The sequence below is a fragment of the Cyrtonyx montezumae genome, unplaced genomic scaffold (assembly GCF_038088225.1).
Source record: "Cyrtonyx montezumae isolate F1298 unplaced genomic scaffold, pur_monq_1.0 scaffold_29, whole genome shotgun sequence".
In the NCBI taxonomy this organism is placed as follows: Eukaryota; Metazoa; Chordata; class Aves; order Galliformes; family Odontophoridae; genus Cyrtonyx; species Cyrtonyx montezumae.
Window position 1 is genome coordinate 6,459,984 of NW_027072033.1, and position 27,667 is coordinate 6,487,650.

At 46.4% G+C, this 27,667-nt stretch overlaps 3 protein-coding genes across 4 annotated transcripts; 2 read left to right on the forward strand and 1 right to left on the reverse strand.

Annotated features, from left to right (window-relative positions):
- Positions 1–557: 557 nt before the first annotated feature.
- On the reverse strand, positions 558–5,445 carry TRMT10B (tRNA methyltransferase 10B). Its single transcript, XM_065740641.1, has 8 exons — positions 5,206–5,445; positions 5,020–5,128; positions 4,835–4,947; positions 4,591–4,743; positions 4,320–4,398; positions 3,482–3,549; positions 1,827–1,950; positions 558–1,199 (listed from the first exon to the last, which is right to left on the reverse strand). The coding sequence occupies exons 1-8, from the start codon at positions 5,428–5,430 to the stop codon at positions 1,093–1,095; spliced, it is 978 nt and encodes a 325-aa protein (XP_065596713.1). The 5' UTR covers positions 5,431–5,445; the 3' UTR covers positions 558–1,092.
- On the forward strand, positions 5,397–11,202 carry LOC136051287 (uncharacterized). Of its 2 annotated transcripts, none has more exons than XM_065740643.1 (5): positions 5,397–5,473; positions 6,652–6,828; positions 8,241–8,340; positions 10,325–10,455; positions 10,867–11,202. In XM_065740643.1, exons 1-5 carry the CDS (start codon positions 5,429–5,431, stop codon positions 11,140–11,142), a joined length of 729 nt encoding a protein of 242 aa, XP_065596715.1. In that variant the 5' UTR covers positions 5,397–5,428; the 3' UTR covers positions 11,143–11,202. The 2 variants fall into 2 exon arrangements, with proteins under 2 accessions (XP_065596715.1, XP_065596714.1); XM_065740642.1 differs by having other exon boundaries at positions 5,414–5,473; positions 6,649–6,828.
- A 165-nt stretch (positions 11,203–11,367) lies between these two features.
- DCAF10 (DDB1 and CUL4 associated factor 10) lies at positions 11,368–25,983 on the forward strand. The gene is made up of 7 exons (XM_065740638.1): positions 11,368–11,687; positions 13,648–13,761; positions 18,783–18,980; positions 19,316–19,518; positions 20,238–20,348; positions 21,467–21,612; positions 24,687–25,983. Exons 1-7 carry the CDS (start codon positions 11,386–11,388, stop codon positions 25,053–25,055), a joined length of 1,443 nt encoding a protein of 480 aa, XP_065596710.1. The 5' UTR covers positions 11,368–11,385; the 3' UTR covers positions 25,056–25,983.
- Positions 25,984–27,667: the final 1,684 nt, after the last annotated feature.

Here is a 27,667-nt window from a genome sequence, read left to right on the forward strand (position 1 = left end):
CAGCAAATTCAGGGGCTGAATCTGGAAATTGAGATCTTACACTGAAGCCAGAATGCTGCCCTTGCTTTCTTGGAAGAGCTGCAGTGACATCTAGTTACCTTCTAACAGCTGATGAACACATTATGTGAATACAAACAGGAAGAGCCCATAGGACACAGTAAAGCAGCAGGCACCTGCAAACACAAGTTCAGCCTCTATGGGGAGGAGCCACCTGCTTACAGTATGAGTACTGAATTCCTGCTGGTGTCATAGGCCTTTGGTGCAAAGGGGAAATGGAGGCAAAAGTGATAGGAATTTACCTGCAAAGTCCTCCCAAGTCTTTCTTGAGGTGTCTAGACCATTGCTCATAGTGGATTTGGCTTTTCTATGTATTTGCAGGGCTTTTTTACTGACAGCGGCTGAAGTAATGTTATCTTATACATATCAGAAGTGTTCTCTGCTCAATGCAGAGTGCAGCCAAATGCCAGATGACTTTCCAGGAGGCCCACAGGGTTAGTGAACCTCACATACTAGCATGTAATGACAGACAAGACATTGGTTACTGTAAGGAGGCAACAGAAATTTAAATACTTTACTTTAGATAGATTGTGACCAGCATGCACAGGATTCACTGCAGGCTCCAGCAACGCAGCAAGACACCACGTCTTCAGTACAAGTGTGAAGAAAATATGATGTGGTGCATCTGGGCACAGTCTATTAACTGTGGATTGCTTCCCATCCTGTGCTCAGAACAGTACTGTCCTGTTCAGTGGGAAGGACTTTTATGAACTGGTGTGCTCAACAATTATTCCTGTTTAATCCTGTTAAAAAAAAAAAAAAATTCCCACCAACTCTTTGTTGATCTCAGGGCTCAGCTGGCATCTGTTTTCTGTTCAGGGTGAAAAGTCATTTCCAGCACTGTACCGCTGAGGCAGAATCTGTTACTCTTGCCAAGGTCTGTATGTAAGGAAATATAAGCAGAGCTGTTTTCTCTGCACACATTCACTAGTGCCTCCTCTTGAAACCTGCAGTTTGCTACTCTTGCTTGCACAGCTTCTGAACTTTCAGGAAATAAAAGTTTTCTTGTGCACTGTGATGCTGAGGTATTTTCACTTATTTCTCTCCATCCGGAAGCACATAGCCTTTTCCAGAAGAAACTCCAGCTTTCAAAGCATCTGGCCAACTTTGGGTTTTGTAATAAGTCGATAAGACATCAAAGACTGTTGGGAACAAAAAGATATAACATGCTCTGATATTGTTACAAAAGCAAGCTGTAATACATCCTGGCTGCAAAACATCAGGAACTGACAACAGGTGATGCCAGAGGAAGGTAGTATGGAACCAGCTCCACCTTTAATTTTAAATCTCATGAGCAAAAATGTGTGAGGTAGCTTACCTGAGAGCAAAACATACACGTTTCAATGATGACTTTGGGAAGCTGACTAGGGAAAGCAGGGGCTTTGTCAACCAAAGCAAGCTGCCCTTTGTTAACCTGCTGCATGCTCTGCCTGCCTTGATTCAGACTGACCCAGGCCTGTCCTCCCTTGCTTGGAAGGGAGGCCACTCTTAAACAACTTCTTAAGCAACTTCTAGCAATATCACACTCCTTGCACTGTTAGCTGTTTCATGCAAAGCTGGAGTGGTGCAGTCCATCTCAAAACAGGCCAATACAGAAAAACAAGAGACCTTCAAAATGGCAGTAGTAGGGACAAGGCCTCATAAAAGAAATGCCTGCTATCACAGTTTCCCCCACTACTCAGTACCATGCTCACATTACTGATGACCTTTCAGGATGTAATTGCCTCAGCTACCTGAGCAAAGAAATAGGACACAGCTCAGCCCCTCACCTTGGTTAATTGCCAGAGTCTCCGAGTGGTAGTTCTTTGTGTTCTTGGATTTTACCATATACTCACGAATTGGGAGGCGGGCTGTTTGCAAAGACTGCTCTTGTGCCCTTCGCAGGGTCAGGTTCTGTAAAGGAATCAAGAACAAGTTATACAGCACGCAGATCAGAGAATCACCAAGGTTGGAAAAGACCTCCATGATCATCCAGTCCAACTGCTCACCTATCACCAATATTTCCTCACTAAACTATGTCTCTCAGTACAACATCTAAACATTTCTTGAACGACTCCAGGGATGGTGACTCCACCACCTCCCTGGGCAGCCCATTCCAGTACCTGACCATTGTCTTGGAGAATTATTTCCTAACACCCAGAATGAACCTCCCCTGGTGCAACTTGAGGCCATTACCTCTTGTCCAATCTCTAGTTCCATGGAGCAAAGGCCACACCCCACATCACCACAAATTGTCTTCACGAAGTTGTAGAGAGTGGTAAGTTCTCCTCTGAGCCTCCTGTCCTCCAGACTGAACAATCCCAGCTCCCTCAGCCGCTCCCCATTAGACTGCTACTCCAGACCCCTCACAGCTTAACTCCTCTTCTTTGGACACACCCCAGGGCCTCAATATTTTTTATGTTATTGAGGGGCACAACACTGAACACAGTACTCATGGTGCAGCCTCACCAGGGCTCAGTACAGAGGGATGATCACTTCCCATGCTCCTCCTGGCTGCACTATTTCTGATACAAGCCAGGACTTCACTGGCCTTCTTGGCCACTTGGGCACACTGCTGGCTCATGTTCAGCTGAGCGCTGTCCAACACCCCCAGGTCCATTTCCTCTACAGTCTTCCAGCCACTCTACTCCACACCTTCAGCATTGCCTCAGGGTGTTGCAGACATGGTGCAAGATACACCACTTGGTCTTGATGAACTTCATCCCATCGGCCTCAGCCTGGCAGTCCAGGCTACCCTTACATACTTGTGCTTGTGTTGCTTGAGAGCCTAACCCTGTGTTGGGGCCAACAGTGATGTCAAGGACTCTGAGGTCCTGCCCTCATATCTGACTCTCCTGGCTGCAGCCTCAACGGGAGCTGTACAATGCTTGGCCTCTGCATTTGGGCAGGCTCTCCTGGAATGTCTTTTCCAGCATGGCCTGCTCATGGGTTGCTCAGCCAGAAGGTGTTCAGCTCAGGTAGAGGTGAAGCTGTACAATGGGCAATGACAACTCTCTCTTCCTTGGCTTTTCCAAGGGCAAAAATGAGAGATGCATCAGGGCCATCGGGCTTCCTAGGCTCTGCAGAGGACATGTTCTGCAGCCACTTCCCATAGGAATGGCAACTAAATCTAGTTTGCCTCCAGCTCCTCCTGTTTGTTGCCCATGCTGTGTGCCTTGGTGTAGGTGAAAATCCATAGCATGCTCATCACTTGTGGTACATGCACCCATGAACCTGGAAAGTGTACAGGGGCTGATTTCACTCAGACCACTGTGGTGTAAGTCTGGTGCTAGAGCCAGGCAGAACCTTGGAGTTTGGTGGGAAAATTGACAGTAACACAGCAGCAATGCTTCAGAGCAGCAGCAGTGAGAACTGCCACCGGGATGTCCCTGCTCTCAATTGAGTCTGGGGCAGACCAGACCTTCAGGTTCCAACAGCTACCCACCTTATGTATACTTTCATCCACCAGGCCTCCAAGGACGTATACTTTTTTGGGATCAATATCTTCAAGGACTATAAGATAAACATACACACACCACCATACAACAGTGAAATCATGCCTTGTACCATTTGTCAGGAAAGGCCCAACTTACATGAGAAAGCCAAAGCCAGAGTTACCCTTCACCCTGACTATGCAGGAAGCTGAGGCTTCTAAGGCAGAAGCATCTGCCTGAACTTGCTAGCAGCATGACAAGGGGAAAGCAGATGTGGGCTGGGAGATGCAGCTCTAGAGGCAATGCACTGCTACTTTTCATTGCTGAACGCAATCCTAACCTTTTCCACAGACATCTCCTCACTGCCAGGATCACCTCTGAAAATCTCCCCCCACCTTTGCCAGATCCTTATCAGAGCTGCAAGCTCTTTAACCAAGAAAGGGATCTGCATCCCATGAACATGTGGCCAGGTAGAAATAGAGAAAAAGGAGAAAGTCTGTTTCAGCAGCCAATGAACCAATAGAAGGTGTAGATGCTATTTCAAAGAAAGATGGCCTTTGCACCACATAAACTGCCACAACACCTCCACTTCTCTTCTGGCAGTATAACGAACTGTAGGCATCTAGGGAGTTTTTAGATTGAGCCTGCTGCAGACTGATGCAACCCTCGCTCAAAATCTCACTCCTTCCCAGGGCAGACTGAGTGCCAGATCTAAGAAATACCTGTCTCAAGCAGTGAGAGAAAACGAATGCTTAGAACCAAACCATGCGATGCATGAGAAACTCTGGGAAACGAAGTCTCGAGGACACATCTTTGCCTTCATTCCCCTAAAGCAAGAAAAATATTTACCATTCTCAGAGTCAGGAGTGAGATAAACAATTGCATCTAAAGGAAACAGATCCAGGTAACTTTCTGGAGTTGTATCCATCTGAAAAACAGAACATGGGGAGAAAAGCCCACAAGTCAACGTCCAACTGCCACCCACATTTGGCCAGACAAGGGCTCGGGCAGCCAGCTCCAGCGCCCAACCTCTCCTTAGAGCATAAGTCCTTCCCAAACCCCTGAACGTCCTTCCCACCGAGGCTGTCACATCGGGCGCGCCGCGGCCCGCAGCTCTCACCAAATACCCGGAGAAGCCGTCGTTCATGCGTATGCACTCGCGGTGGATGGGCGACCCCGCCACGAACTCGGTGAGGCAGAGCCAGAAGGGCCGCTCGCTCTGCCTGTTGGCGCCGTACAGCCTCCGGATCTGCGCGGCCAGGCGGCTCGTCTCCTTCCGACACAGCGCGCTCCGCGTCACCGCGGGCACCCGGCACGGAGCGCAGCGCCCGCGCCGGTGGCCGCGCCGCGTCCCGGGCACGTACCTTCGCCGTCATGCGGTCGGCCACGCCCAGGTCCACGCAGAGCCGCGGACCCGCTGCGCGGGCTTCCAGGAGCCGCTCCTCCGCCAGGGCCACGCCGCGCTGCCGGGCGGCTCCTGCTGGGCACAGCACGGAGGGCAGCCCCGACCCGGCCCGGCCCGGAACGGCCCGGCCCCGCGCCGCCTTACCTCTGCCCTCGGGCCGCCGCGCTCTGCTCCGCTCCCGCTCCTGCGGCCGCCGCCGCCTCCGCGCTGCCAGCACGCGCTCCCAGCGCCTCCGCTTCCGCAAGACGTTCCTCTGCGGGGCGACACGGCGTGCTCAGGGACGCGGCCGCGGGCAGGGACACCGCCGGCGCGGCCGCCCCGTGCACCCACCGAGCACGGCGCCTCGCCCGGCGGCCCGAGCCGCAGCATCCCGAGCGCCCCGCGCGCCGCCTCCAGCTCCGGCTCTAGTCCTAGTCCCAGCTCCATCGGTGCGGAGCCGGCCGCGGCGCTGCCGCCCTTCTCCATCGCCGCCGCGGGACGGGGCGGGGCCGGCTCGGCCCGGCCTCCCGGCTCGGCCCCCAGCTGCGCTCCGCGGCGGCGACGGACTACGGCCATGAGCGGTTCCGCGCTGCGCGGCCGCGTGCTGCGCGGCCTGCCCGTGAGTAGCAGCCGAGAGCCGCGGGGGGAGAGCCGCCGGCGGAGTGCGGGGAGCCGGTCGCCCCTCGCCGCTGAGAGCCGGCGCGAAGGGCCGAGCGCCGGGCCCGCTTCCTCTGTCGGTTCTGCGGCGCGTGTGCGGGCCGCTCGCCCGCCGCCTCCGTCGGGGCAGAGCCGCGGCGGTGTTCCTCGCTTGTTCCGATACACACCCCCCCCCCCCCTCCCCCGGACCCGCGCTGTCGCCGCGCCTCGCTTTGGTTTGGGCGTGCAGGTGGCTGAAGCTCACGAAGCCCGAGCGCTGCGCGTGGCAGTGCTGTGTTGTCTCCCTGCTTATCCTCAGCGGTTTCATTCTAGGCTGGCTCTCCTGCGTGTGCTGCTGCAACGGTCCCATTATCACGCACAGCCGCTCTGGTGCTGTTAACGCTTGGCGGCACGCTGACCTCGCACTGCTCTTTTGGCTGTCCTCATTACTGGTAGTACATGGACGTTTCTGGAACAGCCCTGGGCTGGCGTCCAACTGCACCCAGAACTGCACGGCCACCAGGGCCCATAGCAGAGAAATACCCTCAGCATATCCACACCAACTGTGGGAGCACAGTTCCTGCAGAAGTAGTGCTCCTGCTGTGCAGCCCTGCCAGCACCAAGCCTTCCCAGTGGCTTTGGTGTGATGGTGGTATTTGTCTACTTGGTGGCCCAAATCTTCGAATGGTGGTCATCAAATCTTGAGCCACTTCCTCTCTTGCAGGAGGGAGGGTAGTTTCCCTGAGGTAAGGTGGATCAGAAAATGAAAAAAAAACACAGTCCTGAGTTTTATCTGTAGTGCTGATACAGAAAAAAGAAAACTTTTGAGGCTTGAGAGGTGCTTCACGTTCAGTGGTGGTGCACTGGAAGGGCCTGCAGTCAGCAAGGACTGCATGGCACAGCACTCCCAGTCTGCCCTCTGACAGGGGCGTGCAGGAAGCAGGAGAGGGTCATACTGTCCCAATGTCTGCTCTGCAGCATAGTGCTAGGCCAGAAGGAAGGCTGGGTTTTCTTTTCCCATGCCAGCGGAGCATTGAGGGAGACAGGCACTCAAGTCCTGCCGCAGCAGCTGAGAAACACTCCCTCCCTCCCTCCCCAGCTCCCAAGACAGTAGTAGATGTCCTTACAAGTAACAGACTTTCCTCCCTCCTCTCCCAGCAGCATCTGCCTCTCCTGGCCGCCAGTGGACTCCTGAGGAGGCCCCATGTGGCCGCCCAGTGCCATGGGTACAGCACCACAGACGACAGCTCTGTCAGACCTATTGGGCGATACCCAGTGCCAAATAAGAAGGACATGCCATATGATATCATGGAGCTCATGGAGGAAGTAGAAGTGAAGGTAAAAAGCACTCCTGCAAAATTTTGTCAGTGGCAAACATCCACTTGTAGGATTGTAGGAGGCCACTGCTGTGCCACTTGGATATTGCACAGTCCTCATACAAGACCAAGGCAACCAGCACTTATTTCAGAAGCTCTTTCCAATCTATAGGATGGGAATCCTGCTCAAAATGGCAGCATAAAGATTGTCAGCCTTTAGGTTATCCAGGCTAGTGGGTGCTTTCAGGCTGTGCATTGATAGAAGGGAGGCAGGAGCACTGGCACGCTCTTGTTTTTCTGGGAGAGCATCAGCATTCGTATGAAATGCTGCTGTGAATATTATTTTTTTATTGGAGAAAAAAAGGTTGTGGGGGACAGTAGCTTTTATGACAATGTTAAAAGGATCAAGGGTTATTTTTGCTATTGTGCTTTGACTTTTCATCCACAGCTAGATGGGAAACCACATATAGAACTGTGTCTTTGTTTTGTTGCAGTCACAGTAATCTCAGGGAAGTTTGCCTATGAGTGAAAGGAGTCATAGCAAACACTGTATAGTGAGAAGAGTCAGCACAGATTTCAAATGCAGGGAAGGTTCAGAACAGACCTGTGGATAGGATCAAATCAGCATGGAAAGCTTGGAATTCCTAAAAGTGCTACCAGCCCCTATGGTAAAAGGTTCCTAGGCAGTGGATTAAAGGGAACGAGCCTCCCCATAATTAACAATTAGCAGAGGTGTGAGACAGGAGGAATGTACAGGCATTTGTTTGTGAGAGGAGTCCGCCACACTTGAGCTACTCTGTCTTTTCATAACACCTTCAAAACAGCAGCCCATAGGCTAGCAGGGCCTGCGAACAAATGGAGTATTCACAACAAAAATTGAATTTGCAGAAGTGCAGTAGAATCTCACAGCACTTAGCAAGCAGGCACTGAGTGGTGATTGAAATCCTGTACTCGGCGCAACAGCACTGTGCCAGCATACACCTTCAGGGTATGCTCCTACCTCAGACAGCATGCTGTTTGGGCTGATTCATCTGTCTTGCATCCTGTAAACTTGGAGAAGGGCTCCAGGAGCACTCTACTCTGTTGGTCGAAGGTTCATAGCAGCTGATGTGCAGAGAGGTGGAGCAGATGACAACCAAGAAGGTTTGGAAGGGATTGTGTCATGTTCCCTGAGAGCAATGTGACTGTGGTCATTGCTGGTGTGGATGAAGTGCAAGAAACTGTAGCAGTGTTTAATTAAGGACAGTGCAATTACATTTCAGTCATGTGTGCAAATAAGCTAAGCCCAAGGAGCCTGGGTCTGTGGAGATTCCCCATGTTGCTGTACTACATTCCAGCTGTGCTAACAAGTTCTCTAAGCCTAATGTGTGAATGTGGCCTACTGTGCTCTGTGTTAAGTTGCAGCTCTTCACTGATTTCTCTTTCCTCAAACAGACTGGATTTCTGCCCAATGTGTTCAAAGCCATGTCTCACCGACCTGCTGAATTCAGAGCATTTTTTGCTTATTACAATGTGATCATGAACAAAGAGACAGGTAAACCATACAATCACCCCAAAATTGCCCTTACCTCTATAAGATGTAAAAAATGCTACGACCAACTTCTCTGACATGCTCAGGTTTATTTCCTCACCATCCCTTATCCCATCTCATGGCTTGTGGTTAAGAAGCAGCTCCTGAGAACAGCTGAGCTGTCTCGCTACACTCTGCTCTGTGTCACAACAAAGAAAGGACAGGTTGCTGCCTGAGGGAAATGAGTTAGGAGCTGAGGGCAGACAGTGGCAGTGGCACTGAGAATAGTGCTGCAGTTTCACACTGCCTGAGCAAGGGGAGCACAGTAAGTCTGCCAGTAGTGAACACGGTCAGCCAAGAGTCCAGATTTCCTGCACAAGGCCATGGTGTCTCATCCAAGTTTCACATCAGTGGGGTTACACAGCCAGGCACTGCAGCCTCGTAGCTTGGGTTGGCCACAGCTAAGGGGCTGACACAAAGACAGGTTCCAGGGCCATTGCTCAGGCTTCCTCAAGCTCTTTCTTCGTGACAAATCTTACTTAGGAGCTGGTTGTGAGCCAGATACAAAAGTCATCTAATGTGCTTGCTGGGCCCTGACATGCTGCACTATGGATATGATTCCAAGTGCAGGTAGTTCCCAGTATCCTGTAGATGCAGAAAGAAGACCATACTGCTTCCATATACATGGGCAACTGTACAGCAGGTGGCCTCCGGGCATCCCTCGAGTGTGGAAGTGAGGGAGGTTGCAGCAGCACATCTGGAGCAGGCTCTGTGCAGGGAACGTTGTGCAGTGTTCAAGTCTTCAAAAAAAAACACAGTTTCAGGACTGCTTGTTCCTTCCTCCTGCTTCCTGTGGTGTGGGCTTCTTGCTGCTTTTGTTGTAAGGGTCTTATATCACTAAGATCTGGATTTTGTAAAACAGGCTGTTGAGTAGGCTGCTCCTTAGCCCTAAAGTAGTTAAGAGCTTGCAGACAGAGTCCTTGTGGGCAGCAAACTGCAACATTATGCTTCTCTCACTGCAGTATGCACAGTTTGTGCTTGAAGGTTTCTGCTTGCACTGCTAGAGTGAAGCCCAAACTATACAATGGTCTGTTTTTTTTCTGCTCTCTTTCCCATGCTTCTTTTCTGATTGACTCTGCAGAGTCACATCTTGCATTAGACCTTTTTCAGCACTTATCCTGAAGTATCATAGAGTTGTCATCTTCTATAATTGAGCTGCCTCAGAGCAAGAAGTTCTCTCATGGTTCTCTTCCCTTAAAAGGTTTTAGAAGTATCTTTCACTGTCTTACTTGCCCTGTGCAAATATTTGGAAAGTCCAGTAAAGCAACAGCTTTTGTAGAAATGAGGAGGAACCCTTCAGTGTGAACCGTGGTTTCAAAAAATACTGTTTCTAATTATCTGATAAAAGGGCAGAGTATGAAAGCTGACATCCAGGATCTCAGATGACTAGTATTGATTCCAAGTATAACAGAGCACAGCCAGAGCTTCTTCGGAGAAGTCACTGAAAAAGTTGTGATTCGTCTGTCTGGTGGTCACCAGAAGTTCTCAGAGGCACAGTCCTAGGGTACCTCATTGCTCCTGTCTGCTTCCTCCCCACTGCCTTCAAAATCTACAAGCCTGATTCTAGAACAGTCTTCTGTAAAAGCAGCAATGAACAGAGACTACCTGCCACCAGCCACACATACTTGAAGCATGTACAGAGAAGTACTGAGCTTCTGCCTAACTACCCAGTAATTTTGCTCCTCCGAGTTTTCAGGTTGTGTAGAATTATTATTCTTATGTGTCCTTCATCCTAATCAGGTGCCTCCCACGCAGTGACCTAAGTTAACTGATTGTCCAGATGGCAATTAGGATCAGTAGTTGCAGCCTCCTTGCATGCTTTCTGGAACTCTGGCTGCAGTGCCTGCTGCCCATGCCCAGAGGCCTCTCTTCCATGTTGCCCCAACAATACTTGCTGCAGTGGATGTTTTTGCTAACAAAATGCCCTAAATTTTTTCTCTCCCTGTAGGGCGACTCAGCAAGGCAGACAAGGAGCTCATCATTGTAGCTACAAGCGCTGTGAACAGATGTCCCTACTGTGTGGTTGCACATGGAGCGCTTCATCGGATATATTCCAAACAGCCAACCCTGGCTGACCAGGTCAGTGGAGCATGGTCCTTTTGGGGAGTAGGGATGGTTTTCTCAAATGTATCTGTCTCCTTGCTTACAGCTGAAACCATTAAGCCTGTGTGGTTCCCAGTGATAGCAGAGAGAATTGAAGCATCACAGAATTATTAGGTTTGGAAAAGACCACTTAAGATCATGGAGTCCAACTGCCAACCCATCCCTACCATGCCCACTGAACCACATCCCTCAGTTCCGCATCTCCACAATTCCTAAGCACCTCCAGGGATGGTGGTGGCTCCACCACACCCGTTCTAAAGCATGACTGCGCCTTCAGAAAAGAAATCCTTCCTTTTATGCAGAGAGGGGCCTGCTGTTGGCGTTGTGGCGTGCTGGTGCCATCCTGGTGTGCAGCCCGTTTTCACTCTGCTCTCTACCTCGCCTCAGGTCACTGTGAACTGGAAGCTGGCAGACCTGAGCAGCCGGGACCTGGCGATGTTGGAGTTTGCTCTTGCAGTCTGTCGGGCAGAGGACATCACAGAAGAGCACTTCCAGAAGCTGGAGGCGCACGGTTTTGACCGCGAAGACGCATGGGACATCGCAATGATTACTGCCTTCTTTGCCATGTCCAATCGCATCGCGCATTTTGTCGACCTGCGCCCCAACCGGGAGTTCTACAGCATGGGCCGGACGCCCTGCGAGGCGGGCAGGGATCACACCTGAGGCTGCGGTTCTCGCGCGTTGTTCTGAAGGTGTAAAAGTGAAAAAAAAAAAAAGTTAAAACCCGATTGTAGCCGCAAGCGGTACCGGGCCTTCGCTTCTGTTCGGCGCCCTCGCTGCAGCCGGCGGAGGGCGCTGCGGCGCGGTGCGGTACGGTTCGGTCCGGTCACGCGGAGGGGAGCTTCAGCGCATGCGCGGTGCTGCCGGGAGGGGGCGGAGGGAGGCGATGCCCGGGCCCGGCACGAGATGAGCGCGGAGGCGGCGGCCCAGGCGGGGACCTGCGGCGGCCCCGCGGCCCCTGGGCCCGGCCCGCCGCCACCGCCCGGCATGCAGTCGCCGCCCGCCGCCTCCCTGCGAGCGGCGCCGGATGGCGGTCTGTTCGCTTGGCTGCGCGGGCGGTGCCTGGGCCGTAGCGCCGCCGTGGACCCGGCGCGGGACAGCTTCCGCGCCATGACCGGGCTGTACGGCTCCATCCAGCCCGCCGACTCCGTGTACCTCAGCACCCGCACGCACGGCGCTGTCTTCAACCTCGAGTACTCGCCGGACGGGTAGGGGCCGCGCCCCTCGCCCTCGTCGATCGGGGCTTGGAACCCGCGGGAGGGACCGGGGGCGGCGGTGCCGCGTGCTCCAGTGGCCCCACGTTCCGGCGCGGCCTTCCTGCCGCCGCGGGGCCGCGCGGTGACTGAGCTGTGGGGGCAGCCCGGACAGGGGTGCTGTCGGCCGCGCTGGGCTGCGGGAGGCCGTCGTATGTAAAGCGGCGGCAGCGCTAATGCTCGAGCTCAGCGAGTCGGGGCTGCGTGTCGGGTGGGTTCGGAACGCGAGATAGGTTTTTTCCTGTTCCTTAGGGTTGTGTGGACGTTGCAGGTGACGGCCGTGTGCAGCGCTGCCCTGCTCGCGGTTTCTCAAACGCTGCGGACAACAGCGGTGAGAGCCGGCGTCAGTCAGAGTGAGGGTGAGGGAGGTCCTGGCACAGCAGCCCAAAATGGAGCGAGCTCAGTTCAGAAACGTCTGCGTAACTGCGTCTTGCAGTATGGCTTCACACTAGGTTTCCCTGGCAGATAGGCTTTGCATCTGAGAGAGATCTCGACAGTGTCCTCGGTGTGTGTAGTCACAACTGAAATCTCTTACCTGTTCTGTAGGTTAAGGTTATTTTTGCAGGTTTCCGGCATGAGAGGTAGTTATGCCTTCTTCCTGTCCTCCCATGCACCTGGTGTCTGTGAAGCTGCACTGTGAAGTAAGCCACAGACCTTTCTTGTCTGAAAATAAACCCAGTGGTGACACAGGGATGTCTTCCATGGCTTGGCCTTTTGTGTGGCTGGCTAGCATTTTCCGCAGTGGGCCACAGGTGGTGTTAGGCATAAGCTAGCAGCCTGGCACTGAACTACAGTTACATTAAGATCAGATCATTATGGTCAGGTGGAACAAACAGCCCAGACCTCATTTACTTTTTCTTACTTTTATGGTGGTTCAATTCAACTTAGTAGTTACAGAGCAATTACAGGCCTTCTCTGACCTTGGGTGACTTGAGACTTCTTTGTAGCCTTCCTCAGCAGAGCTGTGTTACGGTTCCTTGCCCATTCTCTTCTGACGCTGTGAAGTAGTGCTCAGAGCTCATGACCAGGATTGTGCTTGTGAGCTCTTTGTGTAGCTCCTGTGAGATCCGCCCCATGACTGTTCTGCTGCTGGGGGAGGATTTTAACTTTCATGGAGGTTGCCTTCACTCTAGCAGGACAAGCTTAACCGTCACTGTAGTGATGATGTTTTGGGCATTTGTAACATATTTAATGCAAGTAGATACTGATGCTCTAGGGCAGGCCAAACAGCCTGCCCAAATTATGAATGGTTGGTGTTTCTGGTGCCTGTTTGGGACCTCTGAACTGACTGTGAACTTCTTGCTGATCTCATTCACTCGCTAGTAACGTGTAATCTGGGAAAGGTCTTTGGTTTTCATCTCCATGAAAAGCTGCTAGTGGGCACATGGAAGTCGTACATGGGGAAGAAAAGACTTCTTTTTAAATTGGATGAAGACCTTCATATTGCTTTTCATAAAAGTTGTCCTGTTTCTTCCATATGAATTAGTTGACTAGTAAGATATTAAGTCTTGCTCCATACTTCTGTGTCCTTAGGTTAGTAGTGGTAACATGGTTTAACGTCTGTTTCCAAATTTATCTTAAAAAAAAAAAAAAAATAGTGTGCATAAGTTGGTTACACTCTCAGTCTGTGCTGATGCCAAATCTGGACTGGTGCCAGTGCCTTCCTGTTGTCTTTGACCAGTAACAGCACCACTCCATTTAGAAAACACTTTTTGTCGGAGAGCTCCCTTTACTTTGTGAATTAGTGGTGTCTAATAGCAGTCACAATACTACTGCAGTGTGAAGGGAAACCAAGCTATGTAATATTGAAGCTATGTTTCCATGAATCTAGAGACAGGAAGCTTGTTGAGTGTGCACAGACATTGTAGTCGTTCATCCAATGCAAATGTTTCTGTTCTGTTCTACTCCCCTGCAGGTCTGTGCTGACTGTTGCTTGTGAACAGACTGAAGTGCTGCTTTTTGACCCAATATCTTCGAAGCACATCAAAACTCTCTCTGAAGCTCATGAAGATTGTGTAAATAATATCAGGTTGGTCAGAAGGAGGAAAATATCTCATTTTTCTCTTACTGTAGATGCTTTTCTTATGAGAGCGTAGTGAGTTTGTGTAGTAAGTTTGCACTGCCCTGGGTAGAGTGTTTTGGGGTTTTTTTGTAGCTGCTAGACTGCAGATTGTTTTGTGCCATTTTCCTTCTTCACTGGAGGCTGTGAAGGAGGAGAAATCTGAAAGCAGTGATGGTGGTATTAATGCTGCCGGGTGTTCCTGTTGGTGGAAGAGTTGCAGTTCTGTTGGGGGAAGGGTGTTAACAGTATTGTTATCTTAACTGGCCTTTGGAGTGCCATGAATGGATGCAGTAAATCAGAGCATAGCAAGTGGTATATGACTTCTATTTGGAGTGCAGGTTCAAAGCTGTAATGAGATAAGATGCTTATATGAGTATGGCTGGTGCTTTGAATTGTAAGAGTAATTGGCTTAGTTGCATGGAAATTTCCAAAGATTGGCTGCTTTAAATGCAGTTACAGGATAGAAGAGCCAGGAAAGTGAAGTATTTTCTGCAATCTGACTGAACCTCAGCATTTGCAGCTTAAATCATATGACTGTTTCTCAGGATGAAGTAGGAAACAGCAAACACAGGAATCTGAATTATCTGTGTGTTTGTCATGTGATGTTTTTTAATTGTTATTTTTACATCTGCTGGATCTGAGGATAGACTTTCACTTATGAATGTGTACTTGAGACAGTTTTATAACCTCGAGAACAACATTGCTGCCTCTCTTCACTCTACTGAAACTAAACAAAAAGACATTCAGAACTTTGCAGGAGGGAAGTGTTCTGAATGAAGTGTGAGGTATTAATGCCCTCACACGTTCTTCAGGTATATAGATGTTTTTCACAAAGTGTCCATCTTTTTAAAATAGACTGAAATTTTACATCAGTTGGATGTCTTTCAGAAAAAAAAAAAAATGAAAGCTACTTGACACAAACATGAAAATGCAGCTTTTTCTTCTGTCTCTAGAATATCGACATCCTGTGTTTTTCCTGGATGTCTGCATTTGTTGCCATAAACTTACCTACAAGGAAGCTTAATTCATTCTGTAATATGTCATTAGTGCAGTGTTACATATATTCGTTTAAGCTTTCCTTGTAATCTTTGAATCAACTATGCTGAAAAAAACCTTCGGGATCATCAAGTCCAGCCATCAACCTGACCACTGAGTCCCTTCACCATCTGCCTCTTAGTGGCAGGTCTGCACATCTCTGAAACACCTTCTGTGTTAGGGTCTCCACCACATTCTGGACAACCCATTCCAGCCCTTTAAATGATATTGGGGGACACCCTATGCCATATGTCTTCATAAACGTGTCAGAACAGGGAATTGTGTACTGCTGCTCTTCCATTACCCTTCCACATGTTGGGGGTGTGCGTATGATCACATGGAGTAAACCTGTTTTGCCCTGGGTTTGGTCAATTTTTCAGCTTATTTAAATTTAGTTATTGCCCTTTCCATGTCAGAATTCCAAAAGAATTGTTCTGGTTGTGTTTAAGAAGGGTTTGAGAACATGGTGGATTGAGGTTTTCTGGTTTCTTTTGTTCTTTAAGCTGTAGAAACAGTGGACCGTTAATCTCTATCGACTTTCTCTCTGACAGTTGGTTTTATACGCCTGAATCATACACACTTTCTGTTAGGACTTTATCCATTCAAAGAATCTGTCTCCTTTTTCATTCCAAACTGTTTGCAACTCCCTAAGTCTTTTTCTGTTTCTTCTGAAGCCTGTTTGTGGTGAGTGAAGTGGGGGTGCATGCATCGTTCAAGACCAAAGGGAATGGTAGATTTATACATGAAGAGGTGTAGTTTGTTTCACTCAGTTCTTAAAAACTGGTGCTTTTAGTTTTGTTGTTTTTTCCTTATAGTTACTTGGCATTCGACAGGCATGCTGCTGTTGTGGTTTAACACTGGTAGATAGCCAAGCTCAACACAGCTGCTCTCACTCCCCCTCAACAGCGAAACAAGGGAGGAAAATGATGAAGAGCTTGTGGGCTGAGATAAGGAAGGGGAGATTGCTCACCAGTTACTGTCATGGGCAACAGAGACTCAGCATAGAGGGGATTCATTTATTGCCAGTTAATAACAGACTAGAGCAATGAAAACTAAAAGAAAACTGAAACCATCTTCCCCTTGTATCCACTGTCTTCTGTCTGCCCCCTCAAGCAGTGCAGGGGAATGAGGAACATGGCTGTGGTCAGACTCATCTGTGCTTCTGCTCTGTGGTTACTCTGCTCCTGGTCCTTGCTGTCCTTCCCAAACTGCACTTCCCAAACTGATCCTGCAAGGGCTTTCCAGGAGCTACAGTTCTCCAAGTGCTGCTCCCACACAGGTCGGTATCATAGCTCCATCTTTCAAAAATGGACTGCTCGGGCACGGTTCAGCTGTGGGCAGCAGCTGCCCAGATCTCTGCTAGACCACGGGCTTTTCTCTGTGGGATGCAGCTCCAGTCCAGGATCTGTTCCTGTGCGATAGATACTCCATGGGCTTCAGGGAACTTCTGGAGCACCTCCTGCCATCCTGCAATGGCTGCAGAGCTGCTTCTCTAATAAACTTTGATTTGTGTAATGCAAGCAAAATAATTTTACCTACCAATTTTCTCAGCAAAATAACTTCAGTCTTTCAAAATGAAGACTTTTTCATTTTTAAAACTATTTATTCTTTCAAAATGAAGCTTTTTCTTTATGTAGTGTTTCTTTAAATAGACCTGCACTGTCTGCAGTAAGGATTTGTCTCAATTTGTTTTCTAGTAAAGATTAGTGTTGATTGTAGTTCCTGTCCATTTATGTGATGGTTTTTATATCAGATGTTCTTTCCTCACATAACTGCTTGAAGGTGGCCAGGCAGCATTATACTGCCTCAGTTTGGAGTGATCACATACATTCAAGTTTGTCTGAAGTCAGGATGGCCAGGATAAAGAACTACCACCTGAACATACTAAGATCTTAATCTGTTAAATGCATTAATCTCAGTAGTGTGACCCAACCTCTTTTCCACTTTCTGATCTTACGTGACACTGTGACAAGCCTGTTATCTCTTAGAACTCCAGACCCATGAAATGCAGAATGTGTGGTGCACTCAGAGCACTGTACATGGGGTATGCATTCATTCGTGCATCAGAGAGGAGGGCAGAATTACTCTTGGATGCAGAAGTACTCTGCAAATATCTTGTGGAGTACAAAGCACTACACCTCTGATTCTTGCAGCATCATAACAGAATGTTGCATTTATACTGCAATTCAGAGTTTATCCTCAAATGCACATCTGTGTTGAAGGATTCAGTAAATTTGGGTAGCTTGTGTCAAATCCATAGTTATTTCCAAAGGTGATCTAAAGTTCTCATTCTAAACAGTATTTTGATATGTATAGCTCCTCTTTTTTTTTTTTTTTTAATTTGAGAAACACAATTTCATATGTCTGCCTTTAGATTCAAATGCACAAGCTGTACTGCGGGTAAAGGAAAATAGGAGCCAAAGCCTCTCATTTGTTTATAGACACTATTGAGACTGTGGTATAGAAAGGCATTGGATGCAGGAGGCTTACGTAGCTCATTCCCCAGGCTCTTGAGCCACCATGAGCAGCGTCTTAGGGCTTTGTGAGGCCAGATGAGCTCTAAAGCAAAAGATGTGCAAAGGACTGAAATTTAGTTAAGATTCTTGGGAATTAAGCAAATAATATCTGTGTTCAGATTTTAATATTGTAACATCCAAGGCAACAGCACTGTATGTAGCGTAAACCACATGGTTAGGAAAGGAAGCAAAGCACAGGACAGCTAATCAAGGTGATTATTGCTCCCAGAAAAGAACTGTTAAACATCCTGTGTAAAACGTTAAAGGCAGTGACAGTGTGTTCAGGATCGTGGTTTGTCTCAGCAGTCTGCACAAAGTTGTAATCAGGTTATCTGTAACGTGGAAAGGGAGTCTGGGATCATCTGATCCACGCAGGGAATAAACAGAAAAATGGGTTTAGGTTCATTTTTTATTCATTTACCAGTGCATGGATAACATCAGTATTCCAGCAGGGATGATGTCCGCAGTTCTCTGTGCAGCTCAGAGAGGCCACATTTGGAAATGAGTTTCTGATAACTAGCTTCTGTCACAAGCTTTGTCATGAGTGCTATGTTCTGCCTGCTATTGTGAAGCCAGGATCTTATGAGACATTGCAGTCATGTTTGTTTCAGTCAGACGCCAAGTACTATGTCAAGCAAAGACAAGCCTTCCAAAGTGAGGGGGAGTTTGAGGATTTAACTAAAGCTGGTGGGTACAAACTGTTTCAGCAAAGGCAGTGGGTCAGAAAGGATTTCCATTAGGAATAACAAAAGTGACATTTATTTAAAAATGTGGTTTCAGTAGAGGAAACTTAAGTTTGTGGTGGTCAACAGGAAGAAGTGTTTTGAAAGAGTGCTAGGGGAAGAGTGAAGGTAGGTGTGTGGATATTAGTGAGAGTCAAGAATATGATTTAATTTCTTACTAATGGATACGTTTTTGTGTAGTCTGAAATGCACGTACAATTTGTGTGTTTTCTGGCATTGCTTCTTCTTAATAGCAAAGGGATCTGGTAGGAAAGGTGAAAAGCATAAGGGACTACCAAAGCAGTCACTTCGAACATCTTCCCAGGGACATCAAGGCTGGCTGCTCTTAGGACATTTGTGCTTTATAAAGACTGAGTTTTAGTGAAGGTGAGTGTTGTCATCCAGATGGGTGACTGCTCTAGTTGTCACAGAGTTTCTTTGTGTGCCTTTGTCCTGTTGATGGTTGTACAATCTTAATAAGGGGGGATGGAGGATGAAAAGAGGCTGCTGCTGTTCTGCGGGTTTCTTGTCTTGTTACTAGAGATGTCCGGATATGAAGTAGTAGCACAGTACTGTTTTCTTAACTGTTTTTTGTTGTCATATATGCTGGTGCTATGTGTTAATTGTCTTCTGCATCCTCTGTTTTTCCTGAGTTAGCTTAAGTCCTAGATGACTCATACTGAGTTTAGCCACAGTATTTCTCTCCTATTTTCAGGTTTCTAGATAATCGACTTTTTGCAACTTGTTCTGATGACACTACAATAGCACTTTGGGATCTGAGGAAGTTGAACACAAAAGTGTGCACTTTACACGGTCACACCAGCTGGGTTAAGAACATTGAGTATGACACCAATACAAGACTACTAGTTACATCAGGATTTGATGGAAATGTGATCATCTGGGACACAAACAGGTATGTAAGCACACTTGCACTGTTAAGTATCGAATCCTTGCCAAGACTTTGCACTACCTTGGTGTATACTCCAGAAAATGAGAGTTTTCTTTGCTGACACTCCAGAGTGTAGTTTTTCCTTTTTGAAAATGTTTTCTTCACTGCTGAGATAAGTATGGAAATCTGACTTGTATTAAAATCTGATCTAAATAAGATAAAACAACATAGAAAAGGAATTTTAGAATCGGCAAAGATGCTTAGCGTGTCCTGGGCTCCTGTAGATGTTGTTAGGGACTTGAGTCACAGTCCATTTCAATTATTTCTTGATTTTATTTTCTTTTCTCTCCTCTGTCCAGGTGCACTGAAGATGGGTGTCCCCACAAGAAGTTTTTTCACACCCGTTTCCTTATGAGAATGAGGTTGACACCAGACTGTTCCAAAATGCTGATCTCAACATCCTCTGGATATCTTCTAATTTTGCATGACCTTGATCTGAACAAAACTCTAGAAGTTGGCAGCTACCCCATTTTAAGAGCGAGGAGGACTGCATCAAGTTCAGGTGAATACTGTTGAAATGTCAGTAAAGGCCTCTGTGATAGAATTCTTGTGGTTTCACCTGGCAGGCAGATAAGGTACTGCCCAGTCATCTACTCACTCCCCCTTCCCTGTACTTTGGGGTAGAGAATAATAAAAAAGAGAGGTAATAGTTGTGGGTTGAGGTAAAAACAGTGTACTGAGACAGAAAAAAAAGGAAAGATAATAGTGATGGTAATCGTGTGTGTATATTTACAAAATATGTGATGCTTGAGGCAAGGCAATTTTTTGTATCAGTACTGTAGTACATAGTCTGAAACTTCGTCACCTTAGGCTTGAGTGGTGCTGCAGTTGCTCTCAATCAGCAGACCTGGATGGGTCACGTGTTCTAAAATTTCACTGTTCCCAGCTGTTGTGTGGCAGTAACAGTAAAATAGTGACAAACTCCACTGTTTAGGTGTCTGTGATTGTATGGGAGAAAAGTTCATATCCCAGCTCCTAGTAGGAGTTTATCAGAAGCAAGGAGTGCACCTTCCTCCTTGTTCCCAGTGTTTGATATGCTGGCATTTAATTTGTGTGAGGCTCAACGAAACGATGCTTTGTGACTGCAAATGGAGCTTTGGGAAGGTGTTCTGTTAATAAGATGCCTTTCCTTCACTTAGCAAGGCTAGGGAGAGTTAAGGACAAGTATAGTATGTGGGCTATTCTCAGCTTTTTTGCTCATATGGCTGATAATGTATACAGATATAACATCTTCGAGTCTATCCAGTCCTCGAGCTGTTGGTTCCCCATGTCAGCAGAATGATTCGGGTCCTCTGTCTGAGAAGCAGATGTCAAGATCTTCACAGCGAGAAGGTAAGAAAACATAAATATAAAAGAAGAAATCAGGGACTTATGCTCTTTTGGACACAACGAATTTAGAAGGGAAATGCTGTTTTTCTTTGTAGCTCTTAGAAGTGTTACTATGGCTTCTGTAAAACCAGTGAAGTGTCATTGCACGCCAAAATCTGGAGATCTAATAGTTTTTGGTTTTTTTCCAATAAATCTGAAAACAGCAGTGAGATTTTATTGTATATTAGTGTGTTCTTCTTGTTAACCATGTGTGCTGCAATTTCCTTGGTTTTCTTTTTTGTTGCTTTCTTTTTCTCCAGCACCCCTCATGTGGGCGACCTTTGGGGAGAAAGAAAACAACAGAGCAGAACATAGTTGTGTTTGGCTTTTTGTTTCCCTTAGTGATGCTAATATGCACATGCTGTTTCTCCATGAGAAATCAACAGCATAGAAAAAGAACAGGCATATTAATCCTAAATGTTGACAGAATGGTTTTGGAAGTCTTGCTACAAAGCAAGTCCCACCTAAATTCAGAACTAGGAATACTGTTCAGCACAAATTTGTCAAATTCACAAATATTCAGAAATCTTTTGCAAATGGCTTGCTAATATAAAATAATAGTAATGTCAAGCTTTCGTTACTTATGGCTGTGAATTGTTCAAACAGTTATGAGAGAAGGAAGCTTATCTGGACCCCAGGGCAGGAGTTATCTGTGAAAATCTCTTTAAGCCAGGGCATGGGGAAGGAGGCAAGCGACCCACAGCTGAGCAGACTTAGCAGAATTTGAAGAGGCCATTGTACAAGTTTGAGAACTGGTAGCTCTTAGGAAAAGGGCATTCAGGATTTTCTTTGAATGATGTATTTGTGTGAAAAGTTAGGGCTTTTACGGTATGGGATGATTTAACACGGATCCTGGAAGGTAAATTTCAAAAAAGGATCTAGTAGGAATCAGAGCTGAGCCCATTGGTAATAGCTTTGGTTGTTAGTGTAGTCTCTCATCTGTCCTTTCATAAAGCTGAAATCTTTTCTGGCAGTCAGATGAGGCTGGCACACCCTTCACCTTGTCTCAGCAGTAGACTGAAGTGAAAGGTGAAACTTCTGTACACAATTCCTTTAGACTTACAGTTGACTTCCCTTCCTAGGTGGATCACCTAGAAATAGTTTGGAGGTCTTAACACCAGAAGTTCCTGGAGAGAGAGACCGAGGCAATTGCATTACATCCCTACAGCTACATCCAAAAGGGTGGGCTACCCTTCTTCGGTGCTCAAGTAATACAGATGACCAGGAGGTAAAACAAAAATGTTTTGAGCAATTACTGTTGAGTAAGCTCTGTCAGTCATACAGCTGTATTGAAAAATATGACTTTGGGGTAAATTTGCATTTGAATAAGCAAGTTCAATTGTAGGCAGATATTAATAATTATTAAACCAGGATTGTGACATATTTTTCTGCTTTAAAGAGTTCCTGTACAAGACTCCTTTATTCAGTATTCTTTTTGCCTAGCTTTTTCTTACAGTGTACAGATCAGTTAAATGTTTTCAAACAATTCTTGGCCTCTCGAATGTATGACTTAAAAATACGTACCTGCTCAAATAGAGTAGAAAAGAACTTGGAAAAGACAGATTACACAGCTGTACAGTAGTGAGTATGGTTTAAGTTGAGCAGGGAACCTCGAATTATTTAACGGCCTCCAAGTGTTCTGCGTATCCTTCAGAGTCACAGTGTTGAAGATCTGCTGTGCTGACAAATGCTTTCTGGTGGATATGAAAAAATTTCAGAGCATATTTCTGCATTTGCTTAAAACTGCCACACCATAGGTTTGAACCTTATTAACAACAGTGATTTCTAATGTAATTTTTTAAAAGTGATCCCAACTTTCCTCTTAAAAACTGTGGTGCGTGTGTATTCTGCAGTGGAGCAGGGTATCCACCACAAAAATGCAAATGGTGTTAGTTACTGGGGACTCCTGTGCTGAGAGTCACTGAGGAGCCCCTTTGCTTCCTGGACAATCCAAGAGGTTTTTTGTCTACCAAGTGCCCACATTCAAGATAACAGGAGGAGGTTACTGGGCGTGGAAAAGCTGGAGGGCTGCTACCTGTTCTTGCTTTTCCGAGTAGAGTCACATGAGGCTGCATCATGGGGACTACAGAATGCTGAAAGAGACTTCATGTCCCTGAAGGAACTGGCTGATCTGTGTTGGTTATTCCAAAAGTAATGCCCCCTGTTTACTTTTATGGAAACCACAGCAGCTACAAAGAACACAATTTGATAGAGCAAACTGTCAGCTACAACACGCTATTTTTGGACATAGTCACCACCATTAGTTATGCATTTTTGCCAGCAATGAGCAAGAGCCTGCTTGCCTTGGTCATGCAGATCTGCATGGGTGGAGGTGACCCACTGTCACAGCTGTTGAAACATACCACCCAACACCTCACTGTGCCTGCATCCAGTCTTTGCTCTCCATAATCCTTACTCACTGGGCAGTGAGGCCCTGACACAGCTGTCCAGAGTATCTGTGGTGCCCTGTCCTTGGAAGTGTTCAAGCCCAGGCTGAATGGGTCCTGGGAAGCCCAATCTGCTGGGTGGCAACCCTGCCCACAGCATGGGGGCTGGAATTTGACAACCTTTAAGGCCCCTACAACCTAAGCCATTCTGTGCAATGATCTTCACAGCATAACCCATTCTAAGTCTTTATTTGTAATACTAAATTGTAAGACCATCTTGAGCTCACTCACAGCTTGCAGGTTTCACTCCCCTAAACAGGGCTTTGAAGAAGCTATGGTGGACTTTGAGGCTGGTTTTGGATTATATTTCCTATTTCCCCAGATTTTATTTACGAAGAACCATGTAATGGCTGAGATTACTAAAACAAACAAGCAGTCTGAAATAATGCAAAAAAAAACCAAAAACAAAAACCTTGTTTATGAATGGTATACAAAAAGCTAGTGCCTGCAGGATTTGTTTGGGAGTACCTGCTTTTAGGGAAGTAACTTGCAGATTAAGTCAAGCTCACTTACAACTCAAATACTAGCCAAAGCCTCAGAACACTCATATTCCACTGGACAGTCATCCTGTAATAATTTCTTTTCTTTGAAGTTTATTTCAGTATTATTATTCTGACACTTGTTCTGTTTAGTCTGCCAAGATGCAGATTTTATACTCTTTTTTTTTTTTTTTTCAAAATTACAAACAATTATTTAAATACCAATTAAACACTTGCTTAAGAAGTTTAGTCAATCTGATAACTGACAATTTTTTTTTCTTTTCCTTTTTGAAGGAAGCCTCAGTTTGTACTGGCAGCCTACAGATGTGTAGCAGACTGAGTGGAAGCATAGGAGTCTTGGTAGAGATTTCAGTACTGGTTCTGTAAACTTACCATCAGACCACTACGTTGTATAGAATTTTCTGAAAATGCAAGTGTCGTATTGGATTAGTTCATACTATTGACTGACTGAGTTAAAACGTGCCAGAGTCCTTGTATCTGCAGTATTCTTTTCTGGTAGTATTAATTTGTATTGTTCCTTTTGTGTTTACTTCAAAAGAAGATAGTGAACAAAACAAAGAACGTTTCTTCTGTCTTGTTGTGGGGCATTCAGATTCAGACATGATGTAAATGTAGTTAGTAAATTGAATTGATTTTACATTTGATTTAAGATTAGATAATTAGATTAAGCATTAAAATCACTGATTGCCCCACAGGTAACAAGCTGGATATAGACCTGTTCATAGCATTTCTTCCAGTGGCATTTTTGTCTTGTTTCAAGACTTTCCCCCTTTTGAAGTTAGGGGCATAACATGACAAAAGGCCATTCTAAGCTCCACAACACTGAATTCTACTTTTTTTTATAGATTTCATTTAAATGTTGTACTACATTAGAGCAAGCTCTTTCCCAGAGAAGTAGGCTTTGTTCTTTTCAGGTGAAAAAGATTGTATCTAGAAACTAAGACCAAAAAAAAAAAAGTTTTGATGCTGAACTTCTGCTTCTTCTGCCAGAGAAGAACTGGAACATGTTACCCAGTGAGGCTGTGAATGCCTTCTTCCTGGAGGCACTCAAGGCCAGGCTGGATGGGGCTGTGAGCAACCTGGGCTAGAGAGAGGTGTCCCTGCCTACAGCAGGCAGTTATAACTACATGGTCTTAAATGTCCAACACAAACTATTCTGTGATTCTATGATCAGAAGATGCTAAACAACTTGCTGGTTCTCCGCATCTCATAGTAAATGCCTGCTGTGGAGTAACAGCAGATAAGAAGCAGGGTTGGTCATTGCTCTGTCGGTTCCTTAATGCACAGCTGGAGTGAATGTGTGTTGGCAGTGCTTTACCTTCTTTCAATGTTCCTTTCTCTCTCTCTCCCATTAGTGGACTTGTGTCTATGAATTCCAGGAAGGAGCACCTGTGCGCCCTGTCTCACCTCGCTGCTCCCTGCGATTGACGCACTGCATTGAAGAGGCCAATGTTGGCCGGGGTTACATCAAAGAGCTTTGCTTCAGTCCTGATGGCCGGATGATTTCATCCCCACACGGCTTTGGGATCCGCTTGTTGGGGTTTGATGTACACTGCAGCGAACTTGTTGACTGCTTGCCCAAAGAAGCTGGTCCCTTGAAAGAAATTCGTTCTCTGTATTCTCACAATGATGTGGTACTGACAACAAAGTTTTCTCCAACCCACTGTCAGATTGCCTCGGGGTGCCTTAGCGGACGAGTTTCTTTGTATCAGCCAAAGTTCTAGGCGCACTGTACATCAACAGGACCTTCAGATGTTTGTGTTTTGGCTACTTCAGCGTAGTTGAAGTGTGTTCTTTTGGAAATCTGTAAATCCAGATGAGATCATAGTTACTGTGGTCTCAGTATGTAATGATGTGAGTTCCTGGTCCAGCTGTATGCATTCTCATACCGCATCTGCAAGTCAGGTTCCATGCGTTGTCCTTTCAGCCTTCTGGGCAGACCTCAGCTGCTTCTGACCCTGTGCCATCAAGTTGTCATTCTGTTTGGTTTGTACTGTAGTACTTGCTGGTAATTTTCTTTCAGCATGACTGCTATCTGAAAAAAACATAGATGAGATGCAGGTAAGAGCTCAGGCACGACTCACCCAGGCTTCCCTGGTACAGTGCCTCTCTGTTCAGAGGACCTCTCTGTTTGCTGAAACTACCAGACAGTGATTGTTTGATACTGACCAGGTTTTGTGCATGCTACATTAGTTGGCACAAAGGCATTAAACAATTGTTTTGTACTAATTTGTTTTTTTTGTGGTTGGACAGAGAAATTAGTCAGCTTTCTGTAATGTTTTGCTGTACTAAAGTATCTTTTTGGACTGCTTTTCCTTAATTACATATCTTAGTGGTCTTTTCCAGCCTTAAGGATTATACGACTCTATGGATTGAGACATAGCTGCATTTTTTTCCTCAGAATTTAATCAGAAATGCCTGGAACAGAGTAACAGGAGCTGAATAGGTAAATGTCTTGTGCTGCATCCACTGCACATAGTTCTTAGAGAGTGTTTCTTACAGCATCTATGGTTAATTGGCAACTTACAGTCCTCAGTCAGTAGGATTTCTCTTGTGGGAAGCTTTCCACATCAGTTGTAGAAACCTTCATCCTTTGTTGGAAAATGAGCAGTGCAGGATTTTCTGCTTGTGTTAAGGCAGTTATGTCCTCTGACAGTTCTGCACCTCGTGTTATAGGAGTTCATCTAGGAAGTGTCCGTAGTACAACTAGGTCAGTATTTCTTCACAAGTGTTGCCAGTTTGGATTAGAAGCATTCCTGTCTAAAGTAAGATCTGTATGGATTTAACTAGGGTAATCATAAAATCTGAAGCATGATCTCGGGGTGAGCGTTAACATACTAAGTATGAATGCCAAGTTTTACCCCTTAGATTCATCACATGTTCTCAGATAGGTGAGGATGGAGGGGACCTCCCTGTGAGCTGGCACAGACTGCTCAAAACACATTTGGGATGCTGGAGGTCCTCAGGGCAGCCTGGTCCTGTGGGAAGCATTCCTGCCCACAGCATGGTGCTGGAACTGGGTGATCTATAAGGACCCTTCCAACCTAAACTGTGCTGTGATTCTAAAATTTTGGTGATTTTTTTATTTGAAAACAAACCAATAAACAAAAAACCCTTCAGAAGTGAGTGTTCGATAGGATTACCTGCATTAGGTTTTCAGTACCTTTAGCAGCTGACTGCTTCAAGTAGCTTGATGTGTACTATTGACAGAACTCATATCTCTTAGTAAACATCCCAAAATTTCTAATCTCGTGCATTTTCAACTGAATTATTTGGCATCAGTGTCTGAGCTAAAATATCATCTCAGCTGGAGGAGGGAAGAGTACCCTTACCCTGATGTGCCCATAGTCTACTCACACAACAGTGTTAGAACACTTTCAGAGCTGTAACTTCTGAGCAACTCTGTTGTTGCTGAGACTACTGCCTTGAACTCAGAAGTGCACAGATGCAGCAATAGATGAGGATATGCCTTATTTTCCAAATCATAGGATCATAGGGGTTGGATGGGAGCCTCAAGAGATTGAGTCAAACCCCCCGGCCAAAGCAGGTTCCCTACACCAGATCACACAGGTAGGCATCCAGGAGGGTCTTGAATATCTCCAGAGAAGGAGATTCCACAACCCCCCTGGGCAGCCTGTGCCAGTGCTCTGTCACCCTGATGCAGAGCATCAGCCTTGGTTTCAAGCAGTTGTAACTTTTGAATGCTTTTGGAACTGTGTGTGAGGAACACAGTTCACCAGGAGGATGCTGTTTGTGTGTGCAGCAGAAATCTGACATAACAAACCCTTCCTATTACTTCGTGATAAGTTTTAACTAGAGTCTGGAGATTGCAGATACTTGACTACTCCTTGTCAGCAGTATTTGGAACTTTTCAGTCAAACCTAATGCATTTCACCTGTGAGTTTCAGAAAACACTTGTTGAAACACTACTCAGTATCTTTGGACTGAGACACCTTGCTGTTTCAGCTTGGTGGAAAGAGTTGTATTCAGGTTTTGTCTTCCTAAATCATTAGCTTGTGAAGTTTTTTGCTGAGCTTTGGATTCTCTCTAGGTTGCCAAAAAAAGCTTACTGTGTTTGAAGAGACAAATCCTTTACCTTGCACCCTTAAAATTCTGAGGGGCCCAACTATATAACCTGCCCATCTCAAACATAAGAAATTGTTTCATATGGTGTATTAAAGTCTGCACTAATAGCAGAGTACAGCAGTGGCTTTAAACGTGTTTATTTTAGACATCTCAAGTGCTGCACCACTCAATGGATTTTTCTGTTTTTCTGATCAAGATGGAGCTTCTTGATTGTAAAGTATGCAGATAAGTTTTTTAAATGCATGGTTTC

What these genes read in the sequence shown, in the direction of transcription:
- LOC136051287 (XM_065740642.1), top strand. Translation starts at nt 5,429, where the DNA reads ATGAGCGGTTCCGCGCTGCGCGGCCGCGTGCTGCGCGGCCTGCCC. An exon ending in GCGTGCTGCGCGGCCTGCCC is followed by an intron (nt 5,474 to 6,648) that starts GTGAGTAGCAGC and finishes CTCCTCTCCCAG; the next exon opens with CAGCATCTGCCTCTCCTGGC. An exon ending in TGGAGGAAGTAGAAGTGAAG is followed by an intron (nt 6,829 to 8,240) that starts GTAAAAAGCACT and finishes TTCCTCAAACAG; the next exon opens with ACTGGATTTCTGCCCAATGT.
- TRMT10B (XM_065740641.1), bottom strand. Translation starts at nt 5,430, where the DNA reads ATGGCCGTAGTCCGTCGCCGCCGCGGAGCGCAGCTGGGGGCCGAGCCG. An exon ending in GCGGCGGCCCGAGGGCAGAG is followed by an intron (nt 4,948 to 5,019) that starts GTAAGGCGGCGC and finishes TGTGCCCAGCAG; the next exon opens with GAGCCGCCCGGCAGCGCGGC. An exon ending in TGGATGAAAGTATACATAAG is followed by an intron (nt 1,951 to 3,481) that starts GTGGGTAGCTGT and finishes ATTCCTTTACAG; the next exon opens with AACCTGACCCTGCGAAGGGC.
- DCAF10 (XM_065740638.1), top strand. Translation starts at nt 11,386, where the DNA reads ATGAGCGCGGAGGCGGCGGCCCAGGCGGGGACCTGCGGCGGCCCCGCG. An exon ending in CTCGAGTACTCGCCGGACGG is followed by an intron (nt 11,688 to 13,647) that starts GTAGGGGCCGCG and finishes ACTCCCCTGCAG; the next exon opens with GTCTGTGCTGACTGTTGCTT. An exon ending in GTAATACAGATGACCAGGAG is followed by an intron (nt 21,613 to 24,686) that starts GTAAAACAAAAA and finishes CTCTCCCATTAG; the next exon opens with TGGACTTGTGTCTATGAATT.